The sequence below is a fragment of the Anabrus simplex genome, chromosome 5, assembly GCF_040414725.1.
Source record: "Anabrus simplex isolate iqAnaSimp1 chromosome 5, ASM4041472v1, whole genome shotgun sequence".
NCBI lineage: Eukaryota > Metazoa > Arthropoda > Insecta > Orthoptera > Tettigoniidae > Anabrus > Anabrus simplex.
Genome location: NC_090269.1, coordinates 81774408 through 81793857, shown reverse-complemented (window position 1 = coordinate 81793857; position 19450 = coordinate 81774408). Strand labels below are relative to the sequence as shown.

General features: G+C 39.5%; 1 protein-coding gene across 1 annotated transcript in view; it reads right to left on the bottom strand.

Moving 5' to 3' along the window:
* rno (rhinoceros) overlaps positions 1–19450 on the bottom strand; it is a 306578-nt gene that overhangs the window by 33001 nt on the left and 254127 nt on the right. Inside the window, exons 8-9 of the mRNA XM_067146977.2 lie at positions 12610–12897; positions 471–644 (exon numbers count right to left, since the gene is read on the bottom strand). Coding sequence (XP_067003078.2) covers positions 471–644; positions 12610–12897 — 462 coding nt within the window. The remainder of the gene's footprint in view (positions 1–470; positions 645–12609; positions 12898–19450) is intronic.

Genomic DNA, 19450 nt, shown 5'->3' with positions numbered 1-19450 from the left:
ACTTTACATTACACAAACACAGATAGGTCTTATGGCAACGAGGGGATAGGGCTAGGAGTAGGAAGGAAGAGTCTGGCCTTGATTAAGGTACAGCCTCAACATTTGGCTGATGTGAAAATGGGAAAGCATAGAAAACAATCTTTAGGCCTATCCACACTGGGGTTTGAACCCAATATATCCTGAATAGAAGCTGACAGCTACATGACCCAAACCACGCAGCTACTCACTTGGTATGTTCCTTTTCATTTTCATTTTTGTCTATATATATATAACTTAACAGCACATTTCTATGTTTAATATTGTTAAATGTTACCTTTGTGTGTTCTTTTAAATGTTCCTTTCTTTATATGATTAGACTGTAGAAAGTGTTACACATAGCATCATCTTTATTGCATAAATAAAAATAAGCAACAAATGACAATGGCCAAAATATCAGAATATGTTATGAAGCAAGTTTACATGCCACTTACTCTTAATTTAACACCATCATCGGCATTCTCATCCTCAATGATAGCTCTCATTTCCAAGCCGTGTTTAAAAGCACAGGTTACATGATAGGCTGTTTTGCAGGTCTTGACAGAACACTGGATGCAGGCTCCAACACGTTCACGACACAAAACACATATAAGAGCCCATCGGCTTTGCTGTAAGAAAAAACTGTATTAGAAGAAAAACCTACAAAGAAGAAACATCAGAGAGTAGTCACCTTCACACACCATTAAAAAAAAAAAAAAAGTCAATGATGATCCCAATATGTGGCCTTGCTCCATATTTATACAACTTTTCAGTTGCTGAACTTCCACGTACTTCCGTTTGCACGTGCAGTTCAAACTCGCACAAAACTCAGTCACTGAACAAGCATTAAACCTTTCACACATTATTATTTTGCTTCAAAAGGGGCTAGGGAAAGTGATTACTTATTTACTATTTAGTTCTTTCTCTGAATTGAAACATATTGCTGTCTATATATAACTTAACACCATATTTCTATGTTTAATATTGTTAAATGTTACCTTTGTGTGTTCTTTTCAATGTTCCAGGAAATCTTCCTGGTGGTGTTGTGAACAACCAAGCTCATGGGGAAGAGGAAAATGATGGTGAAATTACATTTGAGGAAGTGGAAAGGATGGTAAATAAACTCCATTGTCATAAAGCAGCAGGAATAGATGAAATTAGACCTGAAATGGTGAAGTATAGTGGGAAGGCAGGGATGAAATGGCTTCACAGAGTAGTAAGATTAGTATGGAGTGTTGATGAGGTACCTTCGGATTGGACAAAAGCAGTAATTGCACCTATCTATAAGCAAGGGAACAGGAAGGATTGCAACAACTATCGAGGTATCTCATTGATTAGTATACCAGGCAAACTACTCACTGGCATCTTGGAAGGGAGGATGTGATCAGTGGTTGAGAGGAACTAGTAGGATGAAAATCAGTGTGGTTTCAGACCACAGAGGGGCTGTCAGGATCAGATTTTCAGTATGCCCCAGGTAACTGAAAAAAAGTTACAAGAGGAACAGACAGTTGTGTTTATGTCGTAGATCTAGAGAAAGCATATGACAGGCTACTGAGGGAAAAGATGTTCGCCATACTGGGGGACTATGAATTAACACATTAACGATGGGCTATGTTAAATAACGTAGTTTCGTATTGGTGTGCAGGCGACCGCCTACGTAAATAAACGTTTTCTCCCATTGCTTCGTTCTTGTGTGATTTTATCCTTTCCACCGTTTAGTAATCGAAATATTTCGTGTTGTTTACAAACTAAAGTATTTGTTGATCGGAATATAGATAGAAATATTCTTTCCTTGACTATGCTTTCAGCACAGGAAGTGTGATTTCATACACTCAGTACCGCGTGACCGAGTATATTGTCAGGTGTCAGCATGGCGCACTGTAGCAAAGACAGCTTGAACGATGATGAAATATTTGGAGAATTGCTTGCTGATAGTTTATCTGATGTCCCTATTGATTGCAAAAATGTAAGTATTAGTGATTGTGAAGAGGTGTGTTCGTCAACATCAAAATATACGCGCGGATGTGAAAGCGTGACATTCAGTTCAGACAAGTCTGTTGACGACGACAATAATACGAGTGAAGATGGCAGTGATAGTAGTGACAGTGAGGTTGATCGATGGACAAATAAGGATGAAAACAGAGTCCTAGAACCATTTATAGGTTTTACAGGCCTCACTTATACGGCCAGTAATTCCGCGAGTATCCCGGAGGTAGTAGATCGTTCCCTAGGCAATGACTTGCTTCAGCTTCTTGTGGAACAATCAAATCTCTATTATGAACAAAATTCCGTGAGGTATAAAACCGCCCCCAAATCCCAGAAATGGAAAAATATAAATATGGTGGAAGAAAAAAGGACCCTCAGAAGCCCTGCAGAGTATGTGCTGCACACAAGAAACGCAAGGACATAAGGTACATCTGTTCGGGCTTGTCAAGTTCCTTTGCACTAGGGCAGCCGCTTCACACAATACCACACTAAAAGCAAGTATTAGAATCACTGGTAAGTGCTCTCACCAGGTTTCAATAACTTTTTTCATGTCATTTTAAAGTTACATGTATTTATATTTCATCCTACTGCTCATGCTTGATGTGCTTCTGTTGCCGGTCCACAGGAAAGAATGGAGTAGCACGCGCCCAGACAACAATGTGTTAAGAGTAGATTGTTAAAATCAATCAAAGGCATTTATGTTGACAACTGGGCTGCAGTGAGAATTGATGGTAGAATGAGTTCTTGGTTCAGGGTACTTACAGAGGTTAGACAAGGCTGTAATCTTTCACCTTTGCTGTTTGTAGTTTACATGGATCATCTGCTGAAAGGTATAAAATGGCAGGGAGAGATTCAGGCAGGTGGAAATGTAGTAAGCAGTCTGGCCTATGCTGACGACTTGGTTTTAATGGCAGATTGTGCCAAAAGCCTGCAGCCTAATAATTTGTAACTTGAAAATGATGATGATGGTGATGCTTGTTGTTTAAAGGGGCCTAACATCTAAGGTCATTGGCCCCTAATGGTACGAGATGGACAACGATATGATATTTAAAATTTTAAAATGTATCCACTGACTAGAGTTTAAAATAAATTGTGATGAAAAATGATTATGAGATTAAAACTATCACTGGATCTAATTCGCAATGCCTTATTTCCTAATAAAATTATAGAAAATACAGGTGACAATGGAATAAGGCATTGCCTAAAGTACAGAGATATACATATTAATTATTCAAGTTAAAATAACACATTAAAATAAGCAAACACAAACGAAAATAGAGTCAATAGGATAAAAGCGCAGTTAACAGAAATACACTAAGACAAAGGACATTATTACACACGATAAAAAAGACCACTATGCCTCATAAAATGAATCAAGAGGTCTGTTGACTGCTCGTCATCTCGCAGGATGAGGGAGATGGTACTCAGGAGTTTTAGACTACGGCGCAGATCGACCCGGTCAATGCACTCCGTAAGGATGTGTACCACGGTAAGATGATCGCCGCAAGTACACAATGGACGGGGTTCTCCTTTCAGTAAATAGGAGTGCGTTACTACACCGTGGCCAATCCGAAAACAAGATAAAAACCACTGCTTCCCTCTGGGAAGCCTGAAGAGAAGTCCTCCCTACCTTCATTGTACCTTTTATCGCTCTCCGCTTATTTTTTTATTTTTTTGCTATTTTGCTTTACGTCGCACCGACACAGATAGGTCTTATGGCGACGATGAGACGGGAAAGGCCTAGGAATGGGAAGGAAGCGGCCGTGGCCTTAATTAAGGTACAGCCCCAGCATTTGCCTGGTGTGAAAATGGGAAACCACGGAAAACCATCTTCAGGGCTGCTGACAGTGGGGTTCGAACCCACTATCTCCCGGATGTGAGCTCACAGCTGCGCGCTCCTAACCGCATGGCCAACTCGCCCAGTCTCTCGGCTTATTTGGAAGTGGAGTGGCAGTATCTCCCAATGGGACAAAAACAAATGTCTCACTAAGAGCAAATATCACTTGCTGGAATCTTGTAAGCCAATGGGGGCAATGTAACTACCTCCTTGGCAGCCTTATCAGCTAACTCGTTTTCCTCTACACCCATGTGGCTTGGGAGCCATATGAAAGTGATTCTGGTGCCGGCATCCGAACACCTGGCCAGCAGATCCTGGATCCGCTGCACCAAAGGGTGCCAAGGGAAACAGGTATCAATTGACTGTAGCTTATAAATCTCATATTTATTCCGTATTGGCTCAACACAACTAAGGTTAAGTTATGAGTAGGTTCCCACCTTTCAATACTTATCAATTTCTAAATAATAGGTTTATTAATTACATAATATAAATAATAAATATACATATAAATAAATAATATAAACCATATAATCTCTAGAGATTATATGGTTTATATTATGTAATTAATAAACCTATTATATAGAAATTGATAAGTATTGGAAGGTGGGAACCTACTCATAACTTAACCTTAGTTCAATTGACTGTAGCGAGCTCACGGAGTCAGTACACAGGAGAAAGTGTTGGCGCTCATCAGACAGTGTATACTGCAGAGCTTCACAGATAGCAGAGAACTCTGCTGTATACACGCTACAGGTTTCTGGGAGAGCAAAAAGAAAACTATCGTTATCGACAAGGAATGCACAGCCCACTTTTGTTTCTACCCTCTAACTATCCATGTAAACGACGACTGAACCTGGATAACGGCCAACAATGGACAGGAAGAACCTCCGATAAATCGAAAGGTTCGTGTTTTCCTTCGGGCCAGTGTGCAGATCCAGGATTATTTCAGGTCGTCGGATTATCCATGGAGGTACCCCGATTGGTTGTCTGACAAGGCAGGGAACAGAAGGTATGTCAAACAATCTGCGACTGCTATCCAAGCGTATTCCAATCGGCCGCGTTGCTCAAGGATAAGCAGCATACAGCTGAAGGTTTACATTGTGGAATATGCAAGGATAGCTTGGATGAAGTGGCATCTGTCGTAAATTTGCAGCGTAGGACAGAAGCATTTGCTGGCACCTCAGGTGTAGAGGTGGCATACCAGATTCAGCGAGCAGGCTAGCCATGGGGCATGTACGAAAAGCTCCCGTTGCCAACCTAACCCCACTGTGGTGGATGCTATTCAGTATTGCAAGGACGCTTTGCCTTGCTGATCCATGTGCTGCACTGCCGTAGTCAAACCTGGATAAGGTATGTGCCCTATATAATCGTAGGAGCACCGTGCGGTCAGCCCCCCAATTAATACTGCTAAGGAACTTCAAAATATTTAACTTCTTAGTGCATTGCACTTTCAACTGCCGCACATGAAACTCCCACAACAATTTGCTATCAACAAGGAGCCCAAGGAATCGGTAAGTGTCAACGAGAGGATGAGCGACATTTCTTAACCCTAGAACACTAACCCTTTGTAAATTTTACAATGGTAGGTAGCAGAACGGTATAGTTTATTGCCTTCCGCGCATGCGTGCCTGCCGTCATTTTGTGTAGCTGATTATTTTGAGCAGTTATTGACTGTGGCATGTATGATTGTTGATATCTTTGCTCATTCTTGTAATAACTGGGTGGGTGTAGTCATATTGACGAACGGTTAGTGATAGTGTGAACTTATAAGTATAATGTGTCTTCATGTCTTTTTTACATTTATACTTATTTTATTTATTTTCTAGGTAATTTTGGTTTCTTTGCAATGTAAATAACACACATTCATAATTTCAAGAGTTTATTTCAATGTTGTGTTATAAAATTCATTTCTTATAAAACGTGTTCATTTAATATTTTTTGGGTGTCAAGTTTCCTATATTTAATAAATAATCACATAAAAATTATTTAATATCTACGTATTTTGATTCATGTTAAGTTTACGACACTATAGGAACTCGAAATAACCAAAGTCTTGCCAAATATAAGCTGCTACGTAGAAAATATAACAATTATAAACTGGAGTAGTCAAATTTACGAAGGGTTAGTAATAATGTGTGGCGAAATAGGGTTAGTGTTCTAGGGTTAAATAAAGCTCAGGGCGAGAGTGAAGAGTGTGCTTTTGGCAAAAGTGCGTAACAGAGGTGTTGGCTTTTGGTTTTCAACCGCAATGTTCTAAAGTCCACTGTTCCACTCTCCTAATAGCTTGTTCTAATTGTCGCTCTGCAACTGCCATATTATGCGAGCTATAATGCAGAGCAAAATTGTCCACATATAGCGATGGTATTACTGCTGAACCAGCAGCAGCGACAATACAGTTTATGGCAATCGCGAACAGAATGACACTAAGAAACGATCCCTGTGGGACTCCATTTTCTTGAACATGGTATTGGGAATATCCCCTCCCTACTCGGACACGGAAAAGACAGAGGGACAAAAAAATTGCAATAAATACTGGCCAGTTACCACGGAATCTCCACTGATGCAGGACTGAAAGGACACCATATCGCCATGTGGTGTCATGGGCCTCTTCTAAGTCAAAGAAAACAGCCACCAAATACTGTTTGCGGAGAAATGCATCCTGGATAGAACTTAAAACCACATTGGTACTCGGACAAAAGTCCTTGCTTTTCCAGACACCACACAAGTCAGCGATTTACCATCCTCTCAAATAGCTTACACAAACAGTTAGTAAGACACATAGGTCTGTAACTTCCTGTATATTTAGGATTTTTGTCAGGCTTGAGGACAGGAATTACTAAGCCCTCTTGCCACTGAGACGAAAACTCACCCTCTTAACCAGATTCGGTTGAACACGCGAAAGAGATATAAAAGACTATCCTCACTAAGGTGTTTCAACATCGGGTTATGGACACTGTCTGGCCTAGGAGACGTGTCCTTGCAAAGTGCCAAGGCGCTGCGGAGTTCCCACTGCGTAAAAGGCACATTACAGTCCTCTGAAGCTTGAGTGGCAAAACTACGGTGATGATGTTCCGCCTCCTGCTTCAGAGCAAGAAAATCACTAAGGTAATTCCCGGAACCAGACACATCCGCGAAATGACTGGTTAAATGGTTAGCAATCAAGAGTGGTTCAGTGAACTGCCTGCAATGGCAATTCCCGGTACAGAAGATGATCCTTGGATACCCGAAATACATCGAAGTGTAGTCCACACTTGAGATGATGGAGTATGTGACGTCATAGACGACACATATCTCTCCCACAAAGCTTTCTTACTTTGGCGAATAAGAACTCGCGCCTTAGCGCAGAGTTTTTTAAATGTTACCCAGTTGGCCACAGTAGGCTGCCTATGATAACGTTTATGAGCGCGACGGCGTTCTTTAATAGCTGCTGCAATTTCTTCGTTCCACCAAGGAACGAGTTTTTGGCAAGGAGTACCTGAAAAGGAGGTAATAGATTCCTCAGCAGCAGCAAGAAAAACTTGTGTTATGTAAGTTATTTTCTATAATCACAAAGAATGGGTACTGTCCACCTAATCAATACTTTATTATATCTTGTTACTAAGCAGTACCGGTTTCGCCCTTCACAGAGGTCATCTTCAGCTGGTCATAAGATCTAAAGTTAACTTAAAATAATTTTAAAAACATTACTAAATCTAATGAAGAATGTCACATGATGTGAGTGATAAGATTAAAATATACAATGATATGATGTATCTTCTGGTTTAAAAACAAGCGTCAAAATTCTATGACATGTATGTGTTACATAAATTTCTAGTGTACCGGTACTGTTTGTGAGTAGTAGATAATTTGGTGAAATACAATTTCAACAAGTAAAATGTTTATGGCGTTCTTGAAGTACACTTTGAAGTTCAGTCCATATTGGTGAATCGTTCTATACATTCATTGGTATGTTTATACTAAACATTCTGGAACATTCTATGATATGGATGTAATTCTTAATCATATGAACTTAAAAGAAAAACAACATACATAGTTGAATATTCTAGAATGCTTGGTACAAACATATCTGTGAATGTACAAAATTAATATAATTCCAAAACGTACCACAATAATCATGTGAACTTTTTTTTCGTATTTTAATGTATTATTTGATAAATTTCATTACATCCATATCATAGAATGTTCCAGAATGTTTAGTATAAACATACCAATGAATGTATAGAACGATTCACCAATATGGACTGAACTTCAAAGTGTACTTCAAGAACGCCATAAACATTTTACTTGTTGAAATTGTATTTCACCAAATTATCTACTACTCACAAACAGTACCGGTACACTAGAAATTTATGTAACACATACATGTCATAGAATTTTGACGCTTGTTTTTAAACCAGAAGATACATCATATCATTGTATATTTTATATATTGTATATTTTAATCTTATCACTCACATCATGTGACATTCTACATTAGATTTAGTAATGTTTTTAAAATTATTTTAAGTTAACTTTAGATCTTATGACCAGCTGAAGATGACCTCTGTGAAGGTCGAAACCGGTACTGCTTAGTAACAAGATATAATAAAGTATTGATTAGGTGGACAGTACCCATTCTTTGTGATTATAGATACTAAGTATCAATACGGACATGAAACTGATAGATTACAGTAAGTTATTTTGCCACCTACGGTCTGCCTGGTCTTGTAATTAAAGACGGCTAGTGATGTGAACTTTAGCCAATCAGCATGTTTAAGAATCTCCATCAAGGAGGAGCCTAGACGGATTTTTGTTTCAACAAGAATAATGGGAAAATAGTCACTGTCACAGAGATCATTGTGTGTATTCCACCAAAACAGAGGAACCAACGTTCGGCTGCATAGACTATGCGAGAGTATGTGCTGTAACGTAAAATGAAATGAGTTGGTTCACTTGTTTTCAAAATACATAAATCCAGCTCTGTTACTAATGTTTCCAACTCCCTACCCCTGAGGCAAGGTGTTTCAGAACCCCACATGGGGTGATGGGCGTTAAAATCGACCAATAAGAGGAAGGGAGGTGGAAGCTGATCTATAAGATCAGTGACATCATTTACGTTAAGAGGCTAGCCTGGTGCTATGACAGGCAGCGGTACCCCCACCGCAACTGCTTCCAGTAGGGTTCTTAGAGGAAGCTCTTCGCTATAAGTATCAGAACAAACAAAAATACCCACACCACCGGATGCCCGGTGAGCATAATATCGTTCTATTGAGTATAGTCTGAAATTTCTCAAGACCGTATGATGACATGGTCTGAGGTTTGTCACCTGAACAGACTATACTCGCCGCGAACTCACTAATGAGTTGGCGTATAATGGACCAATATTGGTATTGGCGTAGCTCAGCGAGATGCCCATCATAACCGTTACAATTCCACTGTAACAGTGCCATACTGTGAACTAAAAGAGAGTGTTAGGTTATGAGTGAACAGATGCTCTTAAACCTAAACGCTATCAATATCTACATCTACAGATGTGGGAGCAACAGCCACCTTGGGCGCAGCGATCTTCACAGGTAACAATGTTCTGAATGATGAACCTGGGAGACTCTGAGCTATCATGCTGTAGTCTAGTGTATTGGCAGGTATATTCGTGGAATTAAACTTACGGGGCGCTTCCTGGTAGGAAAGACCATCATGATCTCCTGGAACTTCTCACTCAGATATGTCAGACAATTCCGAACTCGAGGAGAATGAAGACCAGGGCAGTTAGTGCAGTTAGTGCACCGTGCCGTGAGCTGCACTTCCACATGTACCACAAACAGATTGATTCGAACAATGAGATACCATATGTCCGAATCTCTGGCATCGATAGCATCACATAGGAGGCAGGATATACTGCCTTGCATCGCAACAATAAGTTGTTACCTTGACTTTGTCTGGTAACACAGACAACTTCAAGGAGACAATGAAAGCACCAGTGGCAACGTCTTTAACGTTGACTTTGCGCGTAATGCGTCGGACATGTATCACGCCACAGGTCTTCATGTCTTCCATCACTTCATCGTCAGTGTTCAAAATAAGGTTGCGGTGGAAGATGACTCCGCAAACCAGATTCAAGGATTGGTGCTCCTCCACTCTGACGGGGATTTTGCCAAAGTGGTCGCACTTAAGCACCTGATCGGCTTGCAGTGCTGTGCAAGTCTTCAAAAGCAGACTACCGTTGCGCATTTTCTTGAGATCCTCAAGAATGCCGTAGACGCTTTCAATGGGTCTAGTAACAAGATTCAATTTTACCAGCTTAAAATCGTGCCCATTGGTTCTGGTAGCAACCAGAAACCTAGGGAAGCTGGATCCCATTCCTTCACGCTGCACATGTTCCCAGGGGGTTGAACCCCTCAGGAATCAAAAGTTAAAGACTTCAGTGGGGGGACCACCTTGGCCAGTTCGAAGACGTTTCGAAGCCATGCTTGAAATCATCCTCCCCAAATGCCACCTACTCTGATCAGAGGTCTCTGTAGCCGAAACAAACAGCCAAGGCAATACCCACCTGGTCGTAGTCTGTACTGCCCGGGGTCCGATGTTGGACGATGCCTAAAATGGAATGACTAAGGCAATGAGCACTAGAATTCCCTTCCTCCAATCACCTGAACTATCATGTACACAGGAGAGTGTACAGAACACAAAATATAGCTAAAAAATAAAAATAAAAATGTAATATGTCCTTCTGGCATTTGGCAATGCAGGGACCTGTGTTGTCAGGCGGATACTACTGCACTGGTACATGCCGCTCTCGCCCGCAATATCCCTGGGTGGTCAAAAGCAGGTTTTCGGGCGTAATCGCACACATAAGAGCCACATCTCCAAGCAGCACGCACATGAGGAATTTTAAATCGGTCTACAACTAATGCTCAAACGCCCTGCCTCCCCGAAAGGTGGAGCAAACATTAGAACACACACATCATTATTACACAAGATGTAAGGCTGCTTCAAACGTAGCTCCTCCAAGGTCACGATAGAAATGGATTTTGACAACAATAAGAATATGAGGAAGCTCCCTATATAATTAACAAACGACAATCAGCTTCAAGGTTCCGCAATTAACCCAATTTAAAATATATTAAGTAAGCTCAAAAACAAATAACAGCCAACTTGAATGGAGTGAAAGAAGTGAACACTCAACAATATTTAGAACAGTGTCAAGGAGTCATACGCTCTATCAAAAAATTTTTACGGGAAGACAAGCGGAATATTTTAGTGTAACAGTGCTGGAAACGTTTTTAACAACTATTCAAATGAATAGAAATAGTTTTTAAAGTAGACTAACTATAAGTATATCCATTCTGTCTCATTTCACTAACCCATTTAACCACCAAATTGTTTTAATTTCATTTTAACTCAATTTATATTTAAATAGTTTTTAAGAGGAACAAGGTACCTGATAATAATGTACTTAAAAACTTAGTAATTCACCTAAGCTATGTAACAGCTGAAGATGTTCTTAAATAAGAACGAAACATGTACTGTTTGTAATTAGTTAATTTGCTAAAAAGCAAACAAAAGTATCAAAAAGGTTAAAGAATTGTATTATTATATGTTACTGTGAACAGAATTTGATACAGAAAATGAAGCTGATTTCTTGCAACAGATACGTCTTGCGACGACGAAGGGATAGAAAACGCCTATGCACAGGAAAGAAGAGGGCGTGGCCTTAATTAAGATACAGCCTCAGCATTTGCCTGGTGTGATGGGAAACCACAAAAAACCATCTTCAGGGCTGCCGACAGTGGGGTTTGAACCTACAACTCCCAGATGCAAGCTTATAGCTGTGGGCCCCTAACCGCACAGCCAACTCGCCCAGTTGTTAAATTATTAATTTGGGAACCAACAACATTTGAGTTACACGATGATGGTTGTTGGTTAAAGGGGTCTGACATCTAGGTCACTGGCCCCTGACGGCATGAGATGAAATGCTATTGAAATGATACATTACAATTTACCCACTGGCTAGGAGTTAAAAACGATGATGAAAATTGCTTCAATTTAAAATAATCAGTGGATCTAATTCGCAATGTGTTAAGTTTGATTAAAACTGACCATTGGCAACCATTGTTTACAGCCACAACAGAAGAATGAACAAAGTGGGACACACACTGCATGTCTCAGAGAGATTTATAAGTGTTAAGCTCTTCAGTCTGTCGAAACTAACCTTAAGTAAATAAATGTCGAAACTATCTGAAAGAGAAAACATATGACTGGGTGAGTTAGTCATGCGGTTAGGGTCGCACAGCTGTGAGCTTGCATCCAGGAGAAGTGCATTGGAATCCCACTGTCGGCAGTCCTGAAGATGGTTTTCCGTAATTTCCCATTTTCACACCAGGCAAATGCTGGGGCTGTAATTTAATTAAGGCCACAGCTGATTCCTTCCCAATCCTAGGCCTTCCCTATCCCATCGTCGCCATAAGACCCATCTGAGTTGGTGTGACATAAAGCAAATAGCAAAAATAGAAAACATATGGTAACAGTATTACACCTACAAAAGAAACAACTTAATGAAAATAGAATGACATATTTTTCTTGAAAGAACAGATTCTAGCCGTAAGATGCTTTAAAAGTACGGGTGTCCGCCAGCCTACGAAAAGGTCAGCTGTACTACTGTAGTGTAGTTGAAATATCAAAGTTTTAAAAATGTCACTGGAAAAGCATCGAAGTTTGAAAAAATCATTACTTTTCTTGATTTGCCTCTGATATATCTGAACCATTTTGAGCTTAAGCTTAAATGATGAGTTACTCACTGGGATACTGGAAATCTTGGTGATAGGTTCCATTCTCTCAACACAGCCAATGCTCACTTCTGGGATCCACAGAGCACAGGAAACATGAGCCCATTTCTGACCAGAACGAGTGCATTTCATAGCTCCACCCTTGTTAGGGCACAGTACACACTCGGGGCGCGAGCTGAGAGCGCATGTCCGGCATAGCCAAGAGCCTGATGGTATTGTAGTGATACCATAGCATGCTTGGTGAACGCATATGTTGCACATGTCACAGAACACCATCTCGTTTCCTTCTTCAGAATCAGGCTAGAAAAGAAAAGACTCAAGAATATCAGGAGTGCAGTATGAAATGTAGTTCAAAAATAAGTCATACAAATCAAAAATAATGGAAGAAATTGCACAAAAAATGCATAACAAGTTACCAAAATACAACAAAGCCATAAAAATATTTCCGACATTTTATATACTGCAAGGTATTTAAGAAAACAAATGACTGAAAATGAGCGTAGAAAGATTCGTACAGGACACAAACAACGCTAACTTCTAGGAGACTATTTTAGATTAGAATTTATTGCACATACTTTACCATGATCCTACAATTACAACATTCATATACATGACTTGAATTAATTAATTAATCAATCAGTTACTTAATTTAATTAATCAATTAATGAATTAATTACTTAATTTAATCAATCAATTAATCAATAAAATAACTAAGAAAAATCCTCTCTCCCAGTCACGGATAACCATCAACTTGAGAGAGAGTTTCATGAATGAATGAATGAATGAATGAATTACTTACTTAATTTAATTTAGATTAGAATTAAAACACTTCCTTGTTCTGTCTCATTATATACAGAAAAATATCAACATTACACAAGAGGACCACGTAAGTACAGAAAAAACAAACAATTTCCATTAAAAGCAGATGACCCTCCCTAATGATCAACTTCTTCAAGGAAAAGCAACCCAGCTGATGACTCGTACAATACATTTCACACACAGATAAATCCTCGTGATCAGAATTACGTGAAACAGATGAAATCCTCTAGTTCACATGTAAGATTGTGGTTCACAGCACACAAACGAAAGAAGTCACACTGGTTGAAAATATAAACTGGTATAACAATCACCATCAAGAACTCCAAACGATCCTGTGCAGGCTCCACGACCACACCTCAAATTATTTTATCAATCAAGCTCAGAGCAAGTGGAGACAACAGTATCTAAACTGAAAAACAACAAGTCAACTGAATCAGATGAATTTAGTATTGAGATGATCAAGCATTGGAGAGGTTGGACAACATTGGGTGTACAGAGTACTGAACAGAACATAGAAAGAGAATGTAATACCCAATGACTGGAAGCAGGGTATCATCATACCAATTTGTTGAAAAAAAAGGTGATAAGAAATGTACCAACTACAGAGGTGTAACTCTACTGTCACATGGGCGCAAAATCTACACATCCATCCTTGAGAGCAGGATTAGAAAAAAAATGCAGTAGAAGTCCGTTATAGCGAGAATTCGTAACAGCAAAAATTTTACTCGCTATAACGAACTGTCGTTATATACTATTTTTTGTATAAAAGTCGGAAAACCCTTCATACACTTTAAAATCGGTATGAAACGGCAATCAGTTTGTTCAAAACTTCCGTTTCCGAAGATGATATCCACACTACGGCTTACTTGTTTGTTATGTATCGTAATCCGATACTACGTGAAAGTGTATGTTCAATTTCATTCTGAACAAAATATAGTTCCGTATTTCTCCGAATCCAAGATGAACCCCACTTTTTCCTTCAAAAAAATTTAAATCAGGCTCAAAAATAAGTTTGTAAAATCATACAGGCCTACGCATTTTTAGAGTATTTTTAGACGCCGAACATTCACTTTCGCCACGCCGAATTTCCTTTTTTTTTTTTTTTTTTTTTTTTTTTTTTTTTTTTTTTTTTTTGCGGCTGCACAATTATTCTTTATTTCCGCGGGTTTAAGGACCATTAACTTAACATTGGCATCATAATACCGAAGAGAACTCGTTGAAAATTTTACGGCAATACCTATTCCATGCGTCTCTACAATACAACGATCCATCAGGAAATTATTCTTGCTGTCTATAAAACTGTTACTTTTACGCAGCGTCAGATATAACCGGCTACCGCTACACGCACGTCTCGCTTGTCGGGTGCGGCCAAATTCAACGGCTAGCGATGTATAGGCCAAATCGCGAGCGTTGAAAGTCAACGAACGAGTTTATTGCGCCACGGTATGGCCAACCGCCCTTGCGTTTTTCGCGCACACACCTCACATTTTCATCATCGACTTCTTTAAAGCGTCCTTGTTGCGGACCACTGAATGCATTTTTTATACAGTACGCATTTTTTTTTTCTGTTTGTCTTCGCGCTAACGCCAAATATTGGCTTTAGTTAGGCCTATGCCGTATTTTATTGCGGCTGCACAAATATTCTACATTTCCGAATGTTTAATAAGCATGAAATTGGCATCATAATATCGACTAGAATCCGTTGAAAATTTGCCGACAATACCTTTTCCACGTATCTTTACAATACGACTATCCATCACGAAAATATTCCTACAGTCTATAAACCTTAATTTTACTAAGCGTGAAGTACAATAGACGCGTTATGACTCTGCCACTGAGTAGCCATGGCTTTTCTAAGAATTCGAAGGGTCGCATGTTTTGATGCCATTCTGCAGATTTGAGAAACACACAGGCACTGTACACTGTACAGCCGGTAGGGATGTGTAGTAAAGAGGCGGTCGGTAACTGTCAATGACTTCTGTGCGCGTGTGAAAAGAAGCAGCGTGGTTACCGCGGTAGTTGCCAGTGGTATCCATTAACTTACTGTTAGGCCGCGAATGCAACAACCCTTGAGTTTTCGCATGAGATTCTGAGAGAGAAAAAAAAGTCTTGGATTCAGAGAAATACGGTATCACTCCAGAGATTTCTGTGGCAAACACCTCAGCTTTCGTCTTCAAACAGCGTCACCTAACCTAACCGTATATGTAGCCTATCATGAAAACATATAAAAAACGCATGTAGAGAAATAAGCTCCTCGCGAATAATTTACATGCAAATAGCCGTAACTAGACGCAAGAAGATATGAAATATCCTCTGAAATCAGTGATGTGCTCTGCCATATCTTGAGGTGTATGGCATTCTTACGTAATTTTCGTATATAACACTAAAATTAAGATATCGTTTATTCAGTCTATTTTTACGAGTTAACAACTGCTATCGGCCACGTTATTTACGCATTTATTACGAAAACGTGTTATACTCTTTCATTTCGAATTTTCTTTAGAGAGCAGCAGTCGATGGGTATTACTAATCAACTCCAACATCGCCTTTGAATGTCAACGAGAGAACTCGCAAATGCACAAAGTGAGAAAATTATACCGTACCGAAGATGATCGATCGCATTTTGTTGCAAACGTTTCAGTTTTCTTATTCAAACAGCGTCATGTATCCTAACTCAACCGTACTATACGTATGATGAACACACACTTCAACCGCCGGTAGAGGAATTATACCTTTCTCGCTATAAATTTTCATAATAGCCTTTGCGTAATTTAACCAGACGCGACAAAATACAAACTAACCTATGAAATCAATTACGCACTCTGCCATATCTCGAGGTGTATCCCATTCTTACTTAATTGCAAAATTAAGCGGTCGTTTAGTCAGCCTTAATTTTTAACGAGTTAACAACCGTTATCGGACACGTTATTTACGCATTTATTACGAAAATATGTTCTGTTTCATTTCGAATTTTCTTTACGGAACAGCTGTCGACGGATATTACTAATCGACTCCGACATCGCCTTCGAATGTCGACGAGAGAAATCGCTAGTGCACATAGCGAGGAAACGATGCCGAAGGTAATCGATCGCATGCAATATCATCGCTGGGGTGCATAAATATCGGTAACGGAAAAATCGCGCGCTTAATCGCTCGAAATAACGGATGCACCAGTGATAGGGTTCTCGCTGTAATCGAAGGACGATACACAGTTTAATATAGGAATTTTGAAGGGACAGAAAAAGTAGTCGCTCTAACGGAGTTATCGTTATATGCCGTACTCGCTATAGCGGACTTCTACTGTACGTTGAACCTACCCTTGACGAGGAAAAACATTGATTTAGACCTCATAAATCAACTATAGACCTCATTTTTGCCACCAGAATACTCTATGAGAAGTATTGGGAGAAAGGTGAATCGCTTATGACTGTTTTTGGGGACATCAGGAAAGCATATGACCATGTTTGTGACATAAGAAAATGTCCGATGACATCATAGCAGGACTACAACGATTATATGATGAAATCAAGAATTGTGTCCAGGTCCAGGATGGAAAGTCAGGTTGGTTCGAAACTAAGAAGGGAGTCCAGCAAGGAAGTTATCTTTCACCACTCCTCTTCATAATCATAATGGATGAAGTTTTAAAAGTGGTAAAAAGAAAGGATCCAACAACTAATGTCCTGGTTGTTGCTGATGATGTAATGGTATGGGGTGAGATGGAAACGGAAGTAAAAGCTATACTAGATCTTTGGCATGAAGGTCTTAAAAATTAGCAAAACCAAGACACTTGGCTTCGTGATGAATAGAAACTCTCCAACTGTTGACCTCCCGAGGCTGAGTAAACCCCGTTCAAGTCCTCATACTATTTGTTTTCAACTTTCATGGCAGAGCCAGGAATCGAAGCCGGGCCTCCGGGGGTGGCAGCTAATCACATTAACCACTACACCACAGAGGCGGACTAGTACTATAATGCTACCTATATGTTTAAGTTAGTGCTGAAATCCGATTTCTTACTTTACTAATGCTGAAAGCCCGAAAATGTAATGCTATTCTTTAATATGGGAATCAGTCTAGAAGGAAAAGTTGAAAGTGATGTGATTTTTATCCAGGTTCGTTGTTATCCTAATACTATGAGTTGCAGTACATTGCACGTATATAAAAGATGCCACTTACAAACTTGCTTTTTATCCGCGAATTTCTGCGACCACAGAAGTCACTATTTTTCAAGAATGATGACATCTACACTTGGTAGATTGTCTGACTGTGCTGTTTTGAACCTTTCTTCTGTCATTTTGAAGTTATTCGCGATCACGAATAACAAACAATCGGCTTTTAGTAACAGCTGATGCACAATGGCTGGTATGGTAGAGCTGCATGCGGTACTGGATCGTGACATCACAGCGTGCCGCTTACGTCAGAGGCCGCTTCACTCGCCTTGCAAGAAAGGCACTTTTAAATATTCTTTTAATGGTAGAAAACAAGGCAACTTCCCACAATGTAATATGTTTACGTACTGTTTCAATGGTGTACTTAAAAAAAAAAATTTTTTTTGAAAATTATGCATGTTCCCTATTGATTACTGCTCATACATACATTTAGCAAAAAATGTACAATGTTCTGTACATGTTCCGCTTCATTACCATCAGGAGTTCGTATCCTAACATAGGTACAGTGCATTGCTCCAATAAGCCTTAGAAACCTGGTTATATTGTAAAAATGAATCTGTTTTTGGAGTACAGATCAAAGTGATTGCAGAAGGTTAACATGGTGGGATCTTAAAGCTGCTATGGCAGTACTGACAGCCCAAAAAGCTGGAGACTGACTCATCTCCGAATAATCTGCCAATCTGAGCTGATCGCTACCAGTAGCGTAAAATGTTAATCCACGGAACAGTTAGATTTATGAAACAGCTCAATTTCCAAATGGAAAAGAAAGGAAAATCCATCAAGTTTAAACATTTTAAAACTTGTGATAAATTGATGGACACATAGTGTTCACCGAAATGTGTGTGTACAGCACTAACCAACATGTAAAACAGGGAATAGTGTGATATATTTTTAATGAAGAACTCAGGAAAATAGCCTCATTTTTTTAAGGGAAGTTAGTTTACGAGTTTACATGTTTACTTCAGTAATACTTATGTTTCGGAAAGTGTTTACGTCCGAGGTCAATTCTAAAATAAGAGAACAATACTTAACCTACCATTCTGGTTATACCTGTCTAGTTGGTTAATGATGGCCATATACCCTATCCTTGAAGGAAAGAAATGATGAAACTAAAATAATAAGGTATAATTGAGAATTCAATTTACTTACGAAGACGGATCAAATATAAATGAAAATTTGAATGTAACCGAGGCGGGCTTTGCCAGGATGATGGTGGGGGTGCCTTGAGAAGGGGTTTGCACATGTGAACGACGCTGGAGAGATGGGCTGCTTCAGTATGCTATGAGTGAGCAAGAGGTGCACACGCCTGTTGCGCAATGCGTCATTATCAAATTTGTCAAAAATATATCAGATGTAAGGCTTTTCAGGCGTTTGCTCTATTAACCAGCGTTTCGTCTTAGGTCTGACACTAGACTCATCAGAGTGCCTCTTATAAGGGCTCCTGTTAAGTTCACCTGCATACACCCCAGCGTCAGTGGGTAGGGTCTGACACATCGCACTAAGGTGAGTCTAGTGTCAGACCTAAGACGAAACGCTGGTTAATAGAGCAAACGCCTGAAAAGCCTTACATCTGATATGTTTTTGACATTTTTGACATGCTCTATTGGTGAAAACTATCTCATTCCCTCCATGGGAATTTAGAGTTTTCCATTATCAAATTTCTCGCAAAAGAGGGCACCAAAACTTCCAAAATTTTGAGACAACTCCGCGCACAGTTTGGGGAAGAAATGCTTTTGCAGACTCAAGTGTGTGTGTGCTAAAAAAAATGATCTATATACGCATAATTTTTTTGGTTGATGTAATACATTTTAAAAAATTATTCCTGTTTATATTTGATACGCCATTGTATTTGTTGGGAATTCCATGTT